Source organism: Heterocephalus glaber, unplaced genomic scaffold, assembly GCF_053883595.1.
Source record: "Heterocephalus glaber isolate CG9 unplaced genomic scaffold, H.glaber_assembly_v1.0 deba00001472, whole genome shotgun sequence".
NCBI classification, from domain to species: domain Eukaryota; kingdom Metazoa; phylum Chordata; class Mammalia; order Rodentia; family Bathyergidae; genus Heterocephalus; species Heterocephalus glaber.
This window is the reverse complement of record NW_028258315.1, coordinates 93,815,918-93,833,187: the sequence shown is the minus strand read 5'-3', so window position 1 is coordinate 93,833,187 and position 17,270 is coordinate 93,815,918. Positions and strand designations below refer to the sequence as shown.

General features: G+C 48.8%; 1 protein-coding gene across 3 annotated transcripts in view; it reads right to left on the bottom strand.

The window, feature by feature from the left end:
• Positions 1 to 17,270, bottom strand: part of LOC110345707 (uncharacterized) — a 410,594-nt gene that overhangs the window by 158,521 nt on the left and 234,803 nt on the right. For all 3 annotated transcript variants that reach the window (XM_087181610.1, XM_087181607.1, XM_087181609.1), the window contains exon 3: positions 11,512 to 11,652. In XM_087181610.1, the coding sequence (XP_087037736.1) occupies positions 11,512 to 11,652 (141 nt within the window). The remainder of the gene's footprint in view (positions 1 to 11,511; positions 11,653 to 17,270) is intronic.

Sequence of the window (17,270 nt, the reverse complement as noted above, 5' to 3'; positions counted from 1 at the left end):
TATGAGGTTGCCACCTCTGGAACGAATGGCTGCTGCTTCCTTGCTGTGTGACTTTTGAAGTGTTACTAAACCTGTCTGGGCCTCCTTTCTCTCAAGAGTGAAGTGGTAAGGAGTATCCTACGTGATAATGCTGTTGTCAGGTTTAAAAGCTTTTCTCAGAATAGCACCTGGCACCCAATAAGGACTGAGTAAATGATAGCTGTTACTGTTGTCATTGTCATTTAGTATTTAATCTGCCCAGTGATGTTTTTATCCCTACCAGCTAATCAAGGCATGCAAAAATAGTAGCAGAAATGATATCTAAGCAAAAGGGGTAGGGTGCCAGGTTTTTACGCGAGACGATGAATTTGCTGTTAGTTAACTTCCTAGCTCTCGACAGGAAGTTATTGTGGGACAGGAAGCAGGCGGCTACTGATTCAGACCACGTTTGCAAGCGCGGTCGCCGTGCCTTCCTGCGGCAGGCCTCTGTTCGCGCTTTAAACAAGAGGATGCACACAGGATGCTTAGTCCGTAGCGACATTTAGCAAATAAACAGCAGCTATTATTTCGGTTTCCCTCACCTATGTCATCAGAGCCATAGTAATATTGCCCTGCAATCTAGGGTTGAATAATTTAGCTCTAAAGTCTAACAATCAAATGCAGATGGAGGACTCACCTGAAGCCTATTTTGCAAAAGGAGGGTAACATTGGTTTTGATCTTTTTCTTTTTTAGGGATGAGATAATACAAATAAAAGTGTTTTGTAAGTTCTGATGCATATTTCACCCTGTTTGTGGGAAGAAATGAAAAAGCTCTCCCTCCTTGCGGTCTCCAAGTATCCTTGACTGCGGGCGTTGTGTATCCAGACGTTCCGGCCGGTTCCGCCCGGTTCTCAGCCTTACCAGCAGGCAGGTGCAGCCCCTGTGGGCGAAACACAGGCGAAACCGCGCCATCTGCTGGCCGTTGCGGGGAACGGGTGGCCTCCGGCCCCGGCCTGCTCAGGACACACCTGCCTCTCGCCTCCAGCGCAGGGCGACTTTCGGCAGGGAGCAGGCCCGAGGCAGCAGGAGCCTGGACCACCCTGGTCCGAGCTGGATGCACTGGCTTGGGACTGCCGCAGACGCTGGCGGCCCCGAAACTGCCGATATTTAGACATCCGGTCTTGCAACAACTCTGGAGGAAGATACTGTTACTGCCCTTATTTTACAGGCGGGGAGACGGAAGCACAAAAAACTGAAGCCGCTCGCACAGGGCTCACAGCTAGTTACTGCCAGACTAAGACTCGAACCCGGGCTGCCGGGCTCTGGAACGGACACTTCGGGTCTGTGTTTGGCCTGCAGACCTAATTACCTTGGAAAGACCAGATGATGCAGAAGGACAGCGAAGTCGCTAGCACTGGCATCTCAGAAGCGGGGCTCCCTCACACTGACAATGGGGCCCACGTGCTGAGGCCCAGAAGGGTCGGTAATGGCTCCAGTGAGGCGGGGCCCTCCGGGAAACAGAAAGGCAGAGCCCCAGGAAGAAACAGGCTGGGCCAGCACAACAACACGAGAACGTAGAGGAGATAGAGAACAATGGGGAAACAAAGGCGAGGGCACACGAGGATTATTTGAACATCAAGATTCAGTAAGTCTAGTGACCCACGGACCCACGGGGCCCAGCAGGTGCTGCTGAGAAATATCGAGATGCGTGGCTGTCCCACCAGCGAGTGGCTGGGCAGGCCCGGGAGGCGACCACACCTGTCCGCAGCACGTGGGCAGGCCCTGACGGCGGCTTTCACGCATTGCAGGACGCCCTGGAGGCCACCACTGAGGCCACTGGCGTGCTGCGTGCACCAGCTCTGTGTGAGCCCACCCTTGCAGAGCTGCGCGGCAGTGGGGCCCGGGAGACAGAGTATAGAGAGGATGAATAAAATCGAGATTACAAATCAGAAGACATGCTCTGAAAGAATAAACAGGATGCCTGCTGGAGAAAAACTGGGGAGACAAAGACCTGCTGGCTAAGAGAAGCAGCAGCAGCAGGTGTTCAGCCAGGCTCTCATTTCAAAGGGCTCCACAGAGCTGATGCCACGGAGCCACATAAAGGCTCAGAGTGCGACTGAGAGTAGAGATGGCCCCTTCTCACCACTCTGCACCCCCAAACCACCAGACCACAGGGCTCCTGTTCTGTTCCTTTTTACGAAATACATTCTCCATCATCGTGTAAAGAAGTGAATGATTTTTGTTGTATGTTATATTCTTACGCAAGTCATGTAATTGTAAATATTTCAAACACTTTGCAAGTTTGGGCACTTGTTTTTGTTCTTGTTGTTCTTGGGAGGCTGGGAGACTCAAACACAGGCTTGTGCTAAAGGGGGCGGGGGTTTGGAGCTGAAATGCATGGGAAGAGAGGGCTTCGGCCAGGAGAGGCGGAGGGAGGAGGGAGGAGGGAGGGAGAGCCCGCCAGCCCTGTCATAAAGCTACTGCACATTTGGAGGACAAAAGCCACCTCTCAAGGACTTACTTAGAAAGAAAATGTGAATACCATTCGGAAATAAAAGATCCTGGTCAGTCCCAGAAGGAAGCCTTAGAGTAAGTCTGAGATAAACGCTGATTTGAATATAGCCAAAAGTGAGGACAAAGGCCTCCTGTACAGCGTAATGCTACCCTTACACTTGATTTCTTGAGATTCGCCGGGAGAAATTTCAAAATGAATCATTGAATTATAAGAAGCTAGATCAACCAGCAGCTGGCATAGCTCAGGTCCATCCTACTTCTGAAAGCAGGCCTTGAAGCGGCGTCAACCTGCACAAAAGTACCAGGGAGGTAGAATCGCAAGCGACAGCCTTTGTGCCTTGCTCACTGGCAGGGTGTGGTTGCTCGCCTGGGTCCAGCCCCCGGGGCCCTGCTGCCTGTGGTCTCCACCTCGCCCTCCAGAGCTCCACAGGACAGCAAGCTTGTCCCACTTGGAGTTGAAGGTGTGTTTGCCAGTGACTTTCCAGACTCACAAGGCAAAAACTCCAAGGTTGACACCTGAGAGGCTTCTGTGCAGGCCGGAGGCCAAGCAGCAACTGCTCCCCCAGGGAGGACTTCGCTGTCTGTAGCAGAAGAGTGTCTCTGTGTTGAAAATAGCAAATCAAAGAGAGTATTCCCTGCGTGACATCCCCCACCTCACAATGGAGCTAAGACTTCAACAATCCACTCTACATTTCCTACCCCTTTCACTGGGGTTTCTCTGGCTGAAACCTTCATTGTGCTTTATGTCTCTGCTCCTTTCCAGATGAGCTTTCTATGCGAGAAACTCATTCTCCTTCCTGGTCACCTAGACATTGTCTAAAAGCTACCAGTCCTCACTAAGTGCTTCTTCGGTGCCAGAGTTGCTGGATTACCGAAGTCTGTACCTACTCCCGCAGAGTTCTTCCGGATGGGCTACAGTACAGGGTGGTGTCTCCAAGCTGACACTCACTGTACACCAACAAGCGGCGGATCATTCCCTCACATATATCTCAGCGGTGACCTCCCGGGTCCCAGGCATCACACGGGGTGTTCAGGCTGCCTCAGTGTGTACAAGAGGCTCTGTCCAGGCTCCCTGGGAGCTGACGTCAGTGTCAGCAAGCTTTCTCTAAAGAACCAGAGTACAAATATTATAGGTTTTGTAGACCACGTTCAGTCTCTCGAGCATAGTTTTGCCTTGTTTTTTATTCTATTTTTGATCAGCACGTAATATTTGCACATATTAATGGGGTAGAACCATGGTGTTTTGATGCGTGTATATATTGAGCAGTGATCAACTCAGGTAATCAGCACCCCCATCACCTTAAACCTTCATCTTCTCTATATGGTGAGTACCTTCCAAATCCTCTCTTCTAACGGTTTTGAGATATATAATGCACTATTGTTAATTATCTTCCCCGCTGTGCCTTAGAATACCAGAACCTAATCTTCCCATCAAACACTGTCTACCCACTGACAGACCGCTCGTATCCCCTTTTCTCCTGCTCTACAGCCCTGGGTAGCCACTGCTCTACTCTCCACCTCTCTGAGAGCAACTGTTTTAGATTCCACTTATGGGTGAGATGAGGCAGTATTTGTTTTTATGCGCCTGGCTTATTTCACTGAACATAATGTCCTTCAGGTCTATCCGTGTTGTCACGTGTGACAGGGTGCCATGCTTTTTAATGGCTGAATGGTATCCCACAGTGTATGTCTTAGGTACCTTCTCATTGCTGGCACACAATGTCCAACACTAAGAAGTTAAAAGAGGAAAGGCTTATTTTGGCTCACAGTTTGTGGAGGTTTCGGTCCATAGTCCACTGGCTCCAAGGCAGGGCGCTATGGCAGGGGAGCACAGCAGAGGAGAAACGGTTCTCTGTTTCCCAACTGGCATGGCAGTGTGGGAAGCAGAGAGTCATCAAGGGAAGAGGGAAGGAGATAGATCCTTCCAAGCCACACCCTTCAGGGACCACCACCTCTTTCCAGGCTTCACCTCCAGCATCACATTTAGCTATAAATTCATTAGTGGAATCACACTCCCATAATCCAATCACCTCCCAAAAGCCCCACCTTGAGTGCATGAGGCCTTGGGGACGTCTAGATATAAACCATAGCACTGTGTATGCACATTTGCTTCACCCATCACTCATCCATGGACATTTAAGGTAATTTCATAGCCTGGTCATTGTGAACTGTGTTGCAATAAACACAAGACTGTGGTGTCTTTTCCCATGTTGATTTCACGTGCCCTGAATACATACCCAGTAGTGGTTTTCAGCAGAGTATGGTCCTGTTGCTACTCTAGACTCCTAGCCTCCAGACTCATGAGACAGTACATTAATTTTGATTGAAGCTACCCAGTTTGCGGCACTTCCTTGTCATAGGAAAAGAATACCTGGTGACTGGCTAAGAGGAGAGATAAGCGAGCAAAAAAGAAATGCGCTGCTACCACTCCCTCTTGTTTAAAGAAGAGATGTTGCCTTCACATTAAGAAAAAGAGAGTAGAAAAAATAAGAAAAGAAAGACTCCCAGGTCTGGCTAGAAAATCCCTGTGGGCAGAAGCAGCCTACAGAATGGATGCAGAACTAATTCGGCCACAGAGCTGGGTGAGAGGTGGGATGTGGGCTGGGCTGCACCAGGCCTGCAGTGGGGGCACAAGACTGATGCACCGGGGATGCAATGGATGACAGGAAATTTAATTCACTGAATTTAAGGGGTGTCCGTGTGTTCTAACTACAAAGAAGAAATGCAGGACCGGGGGCGGGAGGAGAACAGCTTCCCATCACCCTGCTGGGTGCCAGGCCCGCAGCGTCTGCCCGGTGTGGCTACACCTTAGCAGCCCTGCAGAGCCATGTGGGCTCCACACCCCCTTGCAAGGAATCACACCATGGAAGGAATAAAAAGGTTGGATGTTATTTTAATTGAATTTGTTTTCAATTTATTTTCAACCATCTAGGGAAAAACCTTTTACACTCACATCATTTGATTCCTTTTTACTTCATGTCCATTACCCTCATAATGAGCTTTTAACACATTAATGCAGCCCTGTCTGTCGAAGACTGATTCACATTGGTCCAATCAATAAATTGCAAAAGCATAAAAATACGAGGAACCAAGACACTCGACCAGAGTGTGACTGCAAAATACAGGCTCCCATTTCCTTAATAGCAGAGACGGGGATGCTCCAAGCCCCAAGTCAGAGACTACACAGCAGCTCCTCTGCTTGCTGGCACATTCTAACCTGAAGGGCGCCTCAGGCCTGGCCCTTGGAGCTGCTCCTCTGCCTCCCTGTGCGCTCACCCTCACCCTTACCTCTGCCGCTCTCCAGCATGTGCTGCAGCCGAAGCAGGACCTTGCTATAAATGTATTTATGATGAAAGGAAAAACAAAAATGCCAGCTTCTATGGATTTTTTTTTTTAATTCAAAGGCAGCAAAGAAGAGAGGGGACTTTTTCAGGGAATATCTGCACCTTCCGTATGGGGAGCTAGTGGACCTCAGTGACAGCATTGCTTCTTCCTTACTGTCATCCTAGGCTTACAGAAAATCAGACGGCTTCTGACACCAGAACATAGGAATCCTTTGCTAGAGCTTCATGTGATTGTGGATCCCATCAAGGAGGAAGATACGAACATGCCTTGGGATTCACTTAACCCAGACCCACTCACAGGCCTACCTGCCTCAGTCCTTTTTCTGTTGCTTAACTGACTCCCAACCACAAAGGTTTACGTGGTGGAGCTCGCAGTTCTGGGGCCTGGCAAGTTAAAGGGGCCGACCTGATGCAGGGCTGCTTGTGTGGGGACTGCTGAATTCAAGGCAGTGCTGCATCCTATGGTAAGGGGGTCCTAAAAGAGACAGAGACAAACCAAACTGCATGGCAGACTCCCTCTGGAGATTGCCCATTAACAGTTCATAAGGGCACAGCCTCTGAAAGGAGCCCTGGGAAGCCCCGCCTCTTAACACTTCACCCTGGGGATTAAATTTCAATGTGAGTTTGAGTTAAAACCGCAGCACACCTCTGCCAAATCTTAGCCCGAACTAGTTCAGAAGCTTGTAATGATCGAGTGTGAAAGTTCCCCAACGGTGTCTCAGGCAGCTGTGCTTCTCCAAAATCTAATCAAATGCTCCAAGAAATGCATTCTTTACTTCAGAAACCTCAGGAATCCCACACCATCAGCCTCTCTCTATAGTACTCTGAAGTACATTAGCTTTTTAGTCTCTGAGAAGTTAGGCATAAAAGAGCTCCTTACCTTGATGTTTTCAATTCTTGATCAACTAAACAAACCAAAAAAAAATTAAGTATTTTTGTTAAAATACCAGTTCACCTGTAGAAGATGAACAAAAGCACTTATTCCAATGACAATTTTAAGAAAACTCACCATATCACAAGCTGAACTGGGTTTTCACATTTTAAGGAATGTTTTCATATTCTATCACCTCCCTAAACAAATTATGTCCCTGCTGCTGCTTTCCTTCCCCCTTGTGGAGTAGAAGGCCCTTCCAGGTAAGTATGTGGCCCTGGGTATCCACAATGACGCTGTCCAGCATCCATGTATGGAAGGCAGAAAGCTATTCAGGACTCATTTCATTGCCAATGACAAAAGCAAGGTCAAACTAGGATGAGAAAACAGGCATTTATGAAAAGGACCAGGGGAAGCTCATGGTTCTAGACAGGCTGGACAGCCTGCTGAACAGTGCTGAACCAGCCCACCCAGGCAATCAGGCAGGGCCCTGATGGAAATGTGTGGAATTCCAAGATGGCGCCTCAGAGAGAAGACTGCTCCCTGCCTGGTTCTGCCAAAAAGGCACTGCTTTGGGCTCGAGAACTGGCAAGTGCCTTACAGGGTCTCACCTAAGTGACTCCTTTGGAGTTCTCTGCTCCCTTCACTGCCTTCATCACACTAGGAAGCACATGGACTCCGGCAAGGACAGGTTCTGTACATCCAGAGGTTGGGGAGTTACAAGGACTCATCTCTCTGGACTCTGCTCTCCTCCTTTTCTGGTCTACTTGTTTCCTCCCGCATGCCGCCTTTGGTCTTCGAATGTCCAGTTCTCATAGCTTTACAACTAGGGAAGAAAAGCGAGTACTCCTTGTTTAAAAAACAGAGGGGAGCCTGGAGTTGGTCTGCAGCATAGCCTTGGCTCTCCTAGACCTTAAGGCCACCACTGGGGCTGTGTCCCACCATCAGCAGCCCATATTCGGACCACACAGTTGGAGCGGGGAAGCAATGGCTCCCTGAAGGAAAAGCAGGCTGTGCCTGGAAACAGTGGAAGGATGCAGGATTGACACGCCAGGCGTGCATGTCTACCTTAGATGGAAAGCAAGGGCTGCTGACTCGGGGGAAAGAACCACAACCATCCACCCTTGATCCCCTTTGAAGCCAGCCAAAGCCAGGCACATTGTTCTGGACAAAACATGCTATGTGCTCAGGTGCTGTCCTTGCATTCTGTATATAGCCTGTGTCAGCTTCCCCTGGGGGGAAAGCACAGGAGCTAATTGCTTCAGTGGTTCATCACCTCACTGGCGATTCTGCCTCTAATCTGCTCATTATGCTACTTAGGTCTTTCAGTAAGTGGGGAGAAATTGTGTTATCACAGGAGAAATGAGCTCTCTTGTTGAGAAATTCTTTTATGCCTAGACAAAGGAGTTTTAAGTCTATCAGCTTCCCCTTTCTGTTGCTACATTCTGAACGATGTATTAATCATGGGTTAATTATACAAATCAATTAAAGATGTTTTACTGGTGGGTTAATTTAATTGAGTCTCTGGTAAGCCTTCATATTTATTTAGACCTTCTGGTTAATAACTATGGGACGCACGCACTTCCCTGTTGAGCTCCTTCTAAAGTTTTTCATCTATCTGCCTCTCTGTCTGCACAGTAAGGCCCATCCTGCCACCCACCCACCCATGCTTCAGTCAATCCACGTACATTGCTCTCCACTTGCCAACAAAGCTTTTTCAATCTGGCAGCCTTGCCCACGTAGATTCCTATGATCAAAGTCACGCCAAGGCCTGTGATCACTCAGTTCAATGGGAACCACAACCCAAGGTTCTCCTTCGTGGGGAAACGGGGGGATCTGGTCTCTGGCAGCCGCACTGCATTATCTGCTAGACTGACCGCAAGTGAGGACCCTCCAGGAGCAGAACAAACCCACAGTTCAGAAGCATAGCAGTTACATCAGGGACCGCGCTCGGAGAGTCACTGAATGAAGGGCGTCATCCACACTAACTTCTCTGCCCGGCAAATCGACCACAGGCGTTCAGAGACTGACTCCAGCCCACAAGGCCTGCAGGACGCTGCATTCCTGCTCTCCTGACACAGCCCTGGGCTCCTATCTCTGAACATCTCTCCCGACCCCATCTCCAGAGTCCGGTCAGGTCTGCAGTGCAGAGCAGGGAGGGAAAAAGTAAAGTCCCTGGAGAATGAGCTCTTCACGCATTTTAAAAAATAAAACTCGATTTTCATGCACACTTGTGTTCCATGGAAACTGTGGGCCCCTAGGCTAAGCACATTCCCGTTCCCCACCAGGTTGCTCCCACCTCTCCTTCCTGGACAAACTCTCCCAGCAGTTGTGGTAACTTTCTTGTTTATTTTAAAATATCCATTTCTTGATGAAAAATTTGTGACATGTGTGCACTCAGAACAGGCGGAGCCAGGACCCGTATTTTATAATATATGTAGCTTCTTTTATGTATTTTTGAAGGTTTTAGTTCTTCCCAACAACCGCATTTCCTCCATAAAATATAAACATTTGCTATCCCCAAGAAATTATTTTTAGAACAAGATCTTTCATTCCAGCATCTGAGCAATTTTTTTCCTTTCAGGATAAAAAAAATCAACATTCAGCTATGAATATTCCAGGGATTTGCCTCCATCCTGAGTACCAATCTGCAGGGCCTAGCAATAAGTATCGTCTCCTGGGAAACAGGAGCATGGTAGAAAGTTCAAGTGCTGCAGTGTGCAGAGCAGTGAGGACAGTGGGACAGGGCACTGCTGTGAACCAGGGCACTCAAACTCCAGGGGTCAGAGGAGGCTTCCAAGAGATGCTGACTCCATCGTGAGGTTCAAGCAGCGCACAGGAGTTCATCAAATACATGAAGCATGGGGAGCAAGGGAAGCGAGCAGACCGGGAGCTGAGTGATGCAGGTGGGAGTTCAGACATCCAAGCAGAGAGATCGCCAAGTAAACCAAAGCGGAGCAGGGTGGAGGAAAGAGGGGAGGAGCGCACTGCACGAGACTGAAGAAGAGGACCCTGGCAGGAGCACAGAGAGAGGCAAACGGGGCCGTTTCTGGATGAACTTTGAGAGCCACATGAGATCCAATGCGCTAACCCCTTAAAAACCTCCTGGCAGGTTTGATCTCTGCACCCCGTGGGGAACGGATGGAGAAGGTAAGAATGGAGAGAAGGCTGCCAGCTTGGCAGCTGTGGCAGCAACGCACAGTGTGAGCGAGGCCAGAGTGGATGCAAAGCAGCCGCCGTGGTGACTGAGTGGGATGGGAGAGGAGTGGGGGAGCAAGAGGAGAAAGAGCCAAAGGCAACCCCACTTCCCTGAGTCATTCACCGCGCTGGGACCGCAAGAAAACGAGGCAACCTTGAGGAAGACCGTGGTGTGGGACCGCTGAGTCCACTCACAGGAATAAACGCGTGGAGCCCACGCACCACAGTGAGCCCCACGGCACGGGCCAGGTCATGATGCGGTGGCCGTCTGGGTGACCCCAGCTGCAAACGCAGCCCACCCTGCAAGTCCATCCCCAGTTGGCTTCAGCTCTGCCCATGCCTTCGCTTCACTCTGGGTCCAGGTGGGCAGGGACACCTCGGTCTGGAGCACTGTTACCCAGCAGAGAGGACTCCAAGGACACAGCTTCACTTTAGCTCCCACGGCCTTGGTTCCAAGGAGTCCCGGGGTTATCTGAGGTGCACAAATCCGGCAGTGGGAGGGGCCCTGGGAAGTGTGCCGGAAGAGCTGCGTGATTACCACACGCAGGAGAGCTGGCTTAGAAACCCGTTCCCAGTGCCAACTCAGAATAAGCACCGACTTTTCCCAGCCTGAGCTGGTGCAGCTGTACCTAGGTCAGCGCCGTGAGGTGCTTGCTCAGGAGAGGCCAGTGGAAAGATGCAATGGTCACACAGCACCAGGTTCAGGTCCTACATCAAACCAGAGCTGCGTGACCTGTACCCGAGTGGATCTGAGTTTCCTCATCTGCCCAATGATGGTGTTAACATGGAGGCTTTTACAATGTTCCTTCTAGCTCTAAAATCCAGTGGCCCTGCCTTTACTCCCATGGCTTACACATTAGATTCTCTGGCCCTTTACCTTCTCTGCTTCGAGGGCAAGGTCTCTATTTGCTCCATTTGTCACTGCTCTGAGAAGGTCTGCCGCCTCTACCTCCCCTGCCTGCTCTGTGGCACTGGGATCTAAAGGCTTGCGCTGGGCCGACTTCTAATTCTCCCTGTGGGAAGGCTCCATGGCCCTTCAGCTCTGGCTTGCTGTCCTGTGCAATCAGGAGGGAGCCCAGAGGCTGGGCATCTGGTCCCTGCCGCTAGTCCCACGTTGTCGTGTTTCACTCAGCCCACTTCCATCTCGGCTGACTGAGCAGGGGTGGCTGCCACTGGCCCCACTTCAATTTTAATTGCTACCCCTTGGTGTGCCTCTGGCGAGCAGTGATGCATTATACTTCCAGGTGCCCGGGGCTGCACCTCTTACCAAGATACGGTCAGCTGAAAATCATCATTTTTCCAGCTGAGTCTGATGCCGACGTGACTACATACCTATTACCAAGCTTGTGTAACTAAAAACAATGATTTCATACATACACAAAAACTGTCATCTCAGTGAAAAAAATATTAAGATGAGAAATTCAAGAAGGCACTGAATAGAAAGAAAACTGCACAGAAGATGGGGTGGGCTGAGAGGGGAGAGAGGAGACTGAGAAGTCCTCCAAGAACTGCACTGGCGAAGTTAGTCTTAGGGTGTAATTCATTCTACGGGTTAACCTGCTTGATTAAGGAAATGGCATTGTGTTTGCGTAAATGTGGAAACACCTCTAACAGCATCCACCTACCAGGTCTGTTTCCAGTTCACCTCTGAGGGTAGGCACATTGACGTAGGACTACAGAACACGGTGTGCGCCCCTGCGATGCTCCCAGCGATCTCTGCCTCCTGAGATTCATTCACCCTCCTCTGAGTCTTGGTCAGGACTTGCCTGTAATGTACGGAAGACGGCAAAGGTGACAGGGTGCCATTTCCATAACTATTTACCCAAGACCCTAACCCTCCCATCTTGCTAGTAGACTCTGTCCTTGACTTGCACTGAGGAAACAAATCATCATATGCACCCTGCCCTGTGGGGAGAGCCTCATAGCAAGGAGCTGAAGGTAGCTTCTGTCTGATAGGCAGCAGGAAATGAGGCTGTCAAAGTCAATCAGCGGGTTGTAGGTCCACTGAGAGACAGCTTGAAAGAAGACCCTGCCCTAGTGGAGAATTCTGACGGCACTGAAGCCCTAGCCAACCTTCATTACAGCCTGAAGAGAAATCCTGAGTCTCCAGCTAAACCGTGCCCATTGCTGATCTATACACACTGGGAGATCAAAAGTGCATATTATGTTAAGCCCTCAAGTTTGTGATCATTTGTTACAACAGCAATGGAAAACTAACATAGATCCTCTAGTGAGCTTTAAAGGGATGCTGGTAAAGGCGCTTTCATGTACCTTACAGTCGTCGGGGCTGGAAAGGAGGGGGTGGCTGTGAACTTTCAGGCCAAAAGCTTGCCTATAACACAGACTGATTATGGCTTCATGCGTATGCACACATCTTTGCTCTACCACGATAAGACTAGCATAGCCTTACCCACTAAAATTACTGACAAAGACTGGGATAATCTCATTCTTTCTATTAAAAAGAAAATGGCACTATTTGTAAGTGTAGAATATTTTCACTTGACTCAAAGCCTGAATCCCAAACTCTCAGTTATATTGTGGCTTTCATACCTTCAATGTGTATAGAAAGGACATATCTGACAAATAATTTTCCCATCCCTCTAGCACATACTATAGATCAGGGAATTTTTGAATTCTATTATAAAAGAGAGGTACTTCAATATCTAGAAACTGTTTGCCGAGAGAATATCTCAAACATGGGGTCCTCAGTATTACCTGAGGAAAGGATGAATCCACATCCATGCTTGTAAAACATAACAGCCAGAAAATCAAATGCAGTTAGAGAGAGGAGCGACAATGTACACTGTGAGTCAGGGGCTGGGTGTGGTCCGCTCACGCTGGAATGACTGGCTCCAGACCCCTTCAGGGAGGCCAGGGGAGTAACACAGGAGACCTCAGGGGAGCAAGGGAGAGAGGGCTTGGGGATGCGGGGCCTGAGGACTGGCACCTGAATGACTGCTCTGCAGAAGCCTTCGGATGATGCCTCTGTGCAGTCCCAGGGGGGCAGGAGCAAGAAGCACGAGTGGGGTCTGAGATGCTGTGTTTTGAAAACTCAGAAAGGCAGCAAAGATGTTTCAATCCACACCAAATGCCTCTTCCCTAACCTGAAACAAAGTTTTAATAGAATAAAAAGGACTCCCCAATTATACTATGAAGGGCAGTGTAGCTGTTGAGCTTAATTGTAACTCCATTGCTTTGGAGCCACCCGGGGGATTGATTAGCACACTTCTGGGTGGGTCTGGGTGAGTCACAGGGCTTGTCCTTGGGGTCTGTGTCTGGTTGAGGGTTCCTTCCTCTCTGGCTCTGTTCCCCATTCTGCCTCTCAGTGCCCATGAACTGAGCAACCTTGCCTGCCACCCATGTCCACCATGATGTTTCTGCCATGGAGGCAGCTGGCCATGGACCAAACCTCTGAAACCATGAGCCCAATAAACCACCTCCTCCTTTAAGTCATGGGTGTCAGATATTTGGACCCAGCAATGGGAACCCTTACTAGTACAGACAGTATTGTCGCAAAGCAGTGGCTGTGTTATTACATAAGTGATAAAGAATGATGTCACTAGATGGACAAATAGTGAAAGCGCACTGGAGCAGGTATGTGGTGCTGGTGCTAAGATTTGGATAGGACCCCCAAAGACCCTATGCTTCAGGCTTGGTCCTCAGCTTCTGGCACCATGGGAAGATGGGGTCTGGTTGGAGGCATTCTCATCATACGAGTGTGTGCCCTCCAGGGGGCATTTAGGCCCTGGTTCATACTCTGCCTCTCTCTGTCTCTGTCTCTCCCTCCCGCCACTTTTCTCCTCCTGCAGCACCCTGAGGTGAGCCAGTTGTTCCACAAGGTGCTCTCTGCATGACAACTGCCTCAACACAGGCCCAAAGCAAAGGGCCAGCTGACCATGGTCTGGAAGCTGCAAAACTGCAAGCCAAATGAACCCCTCCTTATTGTAAGCCTGATTATCTTAGGCATTGCTGCAGTAATGGAAAGCTGACTGACAGAGTCAGTGACTTAAATATACCAAGATAGGCAGTGGCATTGGTAATGGGATTTTTCATTTTAAGCTGGATTCATAAAAGAAATCTTGCTAAAATTTTAAATAAATAATATAGTACAATGTTCTTGGATTTACCCAGGAGCTGCACTGAACGGTAAAGTGTGTAGTAAACCCCTGGGGGAAATATTTTATACTTGATACATAAGTTGAAGTCAAGCTCAAGGCTTAGGCAGGCATAAACTTGCATGATTTTTTTTTGTACTTGCAGAATAAGATTCTGAGAGACATCTAGAAGTCTTACAGGAACCAGAACTCCTTAGTGTGTGGGATGATCCAGGATATTCAGAACCTTTAGCACCCCCAAACCCTACTATTGAATGCAAGCCACTACACCTTTGAGAATTGCAACAACCAACAGCAGCCCCACAGTTTCCTGATGCTCCCTCCAGGGAATACTCCCATCCTTGAAGACGAATCCTACAGGATCCCCTGGTCAAGGGGAGGATGAAGTCTCCTCTCACATGTGTCCTGGGAGAGGCAACAAGAATGACACAGGCGGGATGTGGACTCGGGTGTGGTGCAGGGAACAGGATCACCAGCAAATGCTCCTCTATCCAGAGTTCCGATTTACAGTAGCATGACTCCATAATGAGCCAGACCCAGGTTCCAGCTCCACGGACTGTGCACATAGGTCCGCTCTCATTCTTCACTACGGGGAAACACACAGACTGTACTTAGCGACCCGGAGCTTTCAACTCTTCTGTTGCATCTGTAGCGAGACTTATTTCCACATTGACCTCGAGATTCAGAGCACAGGAGAGAGCTAGGCTGGATCCCAGCACACCTCCTTGCAGAAGTACATGCTTTGGTGCATCATTTATTCTCATGCTCGAGGTCCTGTCTGAGGAGCCCTGGAACCCCATGCTCATTTCAAATAGGTTCATGGAGCTTCTGGTCTTATGCTTGCCTGAAATCTGATTACACTTCCATCCCATGATTCAAATGCTATTCTATATTGGGCCCTTCCATGATATCAACAGACCCGATGACTGCTTCCTCCTTTTCTTAGAGAAGCATTTAGAGCACAAACAGTAAGTCTGACTCAGGTTGAAACCCCAGTGCAGCGGCCTTCCATCTCCTGAGTACATTTCCTAGCTTCCCCTAACTTCAGTCTCCTCTTCTGTAAGATAAGGACATTAGCATTTATCTCATACCATCATTTTGGAAATAAAAGATAATTCATACAAATCCCTATAACACCATCTCAATATCTGGCTCCTAGGAGCTCAGACACATGGTGAGTGATGATGCTACTTTACTTATTACTTCTGTTACCTCTACACTGGCCTGCTCGTAACTACTCTTACTGCTATTACTCTTGCTAGGAGGGCAGCTATGCAGCATAGTGACCGAACACATCAGAAGTCCCTGGTTTTGCCACTACAAGCTGTGTGCTCTTGTGATGATTTTAATGCCCGGTGTCAATGTTTAACACCCCCACCACCACATGTGCACTCTGCTCCTCCAATTTGGCAACACCAAGACATCACATTCGCTGGGAGATGTTGCTTTGAAAAGTACCAGGTAGCTGCTTTCACTAGCTGTTAACATAAGCCTTTATTACCAGATAATCATAGACAAATGATGGTCTTGGTAAATATTTGGATAGTAACCATAAAAATGGAAAGTGGCCCTGACATACACAGATACCTGGAATGTGAGGAGAGAGAGATTTCCTGCGGCAGACAAGGCCTGGAGCCTAGATTTCCAGGAAGCTGTCATCACCGAGCAATAACCCTTGGTTATTGTCCTTGCCTGGACCCAGAAATCCTGCACAAATCCAAGCTTCCAAGAAGATTCTGCTTTCTGATCCAAATTATTATCTTTGCTGCATCTCTTATCTTACTGCTAAAGCAAGATTCAAGAGATTACGGGAAATAAACACTCATCTTCCTGTTGGGAGTCAGTGCATTAATAATTAAGTTTGGGTACAAATTTATGGTTTTTTGTAACCTTTGCTGAAAATTAACATGGTTTTCCACTTGCAACATACAGCTTCTCCCCAGGAGCTGGCTTCCTAGGGAAAATAAGCTAATATTTTTCAGCAGCTATTGAAAGCAAAAACCAGGCTGGTGTAAGATGTGCGTGCTTCTGCATTCCCATTTCCCCTTGCACAAAAAGCATCAACTGGATGAAATGCTAGCTATTCGGTTGGTCTTTCCCTCAGGACTGCAAGCCATTTGGAGCTCAGTCACACTTAGAAAGCCGATATTGACTACGTGTAGAAATATCTGGAATGAGATGTTTCCCCACTGACATCTTTCATTCATAATTACCACGAAGTCTGTCTGCCCAGGGGCAGTCAATGGTCAGTCAATATTCCCATCACCAGCTGGAAGAGGGTGAACCGCTGGGGCAGGAACACAAAGCAGACTACTCAGTGGCCCCAGGCCCTCACATCCAGGCATCAGAGCTGGCTGGAGAGGGCCTTGAGACCCCTGAGTTGGCTGTGTGGGGAGCACCATGCTATGTTTTCCTGTCATCTGGGCTCCATGGGACCAGAACTAGGTTTCTTCACAGTGACACAAGGTTTGTGCATGGCCTCTGTCGAGTGTGACCTTCTGCAGAGGAGTGAACCATTTTCCCCGGAGAGATAAAGCTGCCAGCTTGTTGCAGTGACTTCTGCACTCAGGCGGCGATTTCTACTTTGTCATAGAACATGTTTGAAATGGGCATGGGTAGCACAGTCGCTCCCACCCAGTCTGTCATCAGTGAAAATTAGGAAAAATAAGCAAGTACTTCTCACCCCAGAGGAGGGAGCCCAGGCCTCAGCACTGCTGTGGAAACCCACTTTGTCTGGGAGCCCGGGCAATGACAAGATTATCATCAAATGGCTCAGGAAAGGTAGAGAGTCATTTGGCTTATGACAGGCTGCTAGTAGAGGTTGTTTGCATTGTAATCCAATTTGATAATTTCCACTTTGTTAGCACGAAGCCACTCTTTTTAACGGGGAGTTTCCCATAAGCCCTGTAGGTCAGCGGATATGGAATAGTATGTACACAGACACAGGCTACAGAGCAGAATTTTCTTTTAAATAAACACTTCATAAAAATTCATCCACTACAAATAACCCAACAAGGACTGCAGTGGTTAACCTTGAGAGAGGCCTAGGAGATGAGTCAAGCACACTTCTGACTGCATCTGGCAGGGTCATGGACTGTCTAGCCCTAGCTCCTCCTCTCTGGCACTTTCCCTGAGCTCTGCTTCCCCGCACCGAGTAGTTCTCCCAGAGGATTTCTGCCATGGAGCCAGCCAGCAGTGGACTGAACCCTCTGAATCTTTGAGCTAAAACTTTCCTACTTTATGTTATGTATGTTAGGTATTTACCTCAG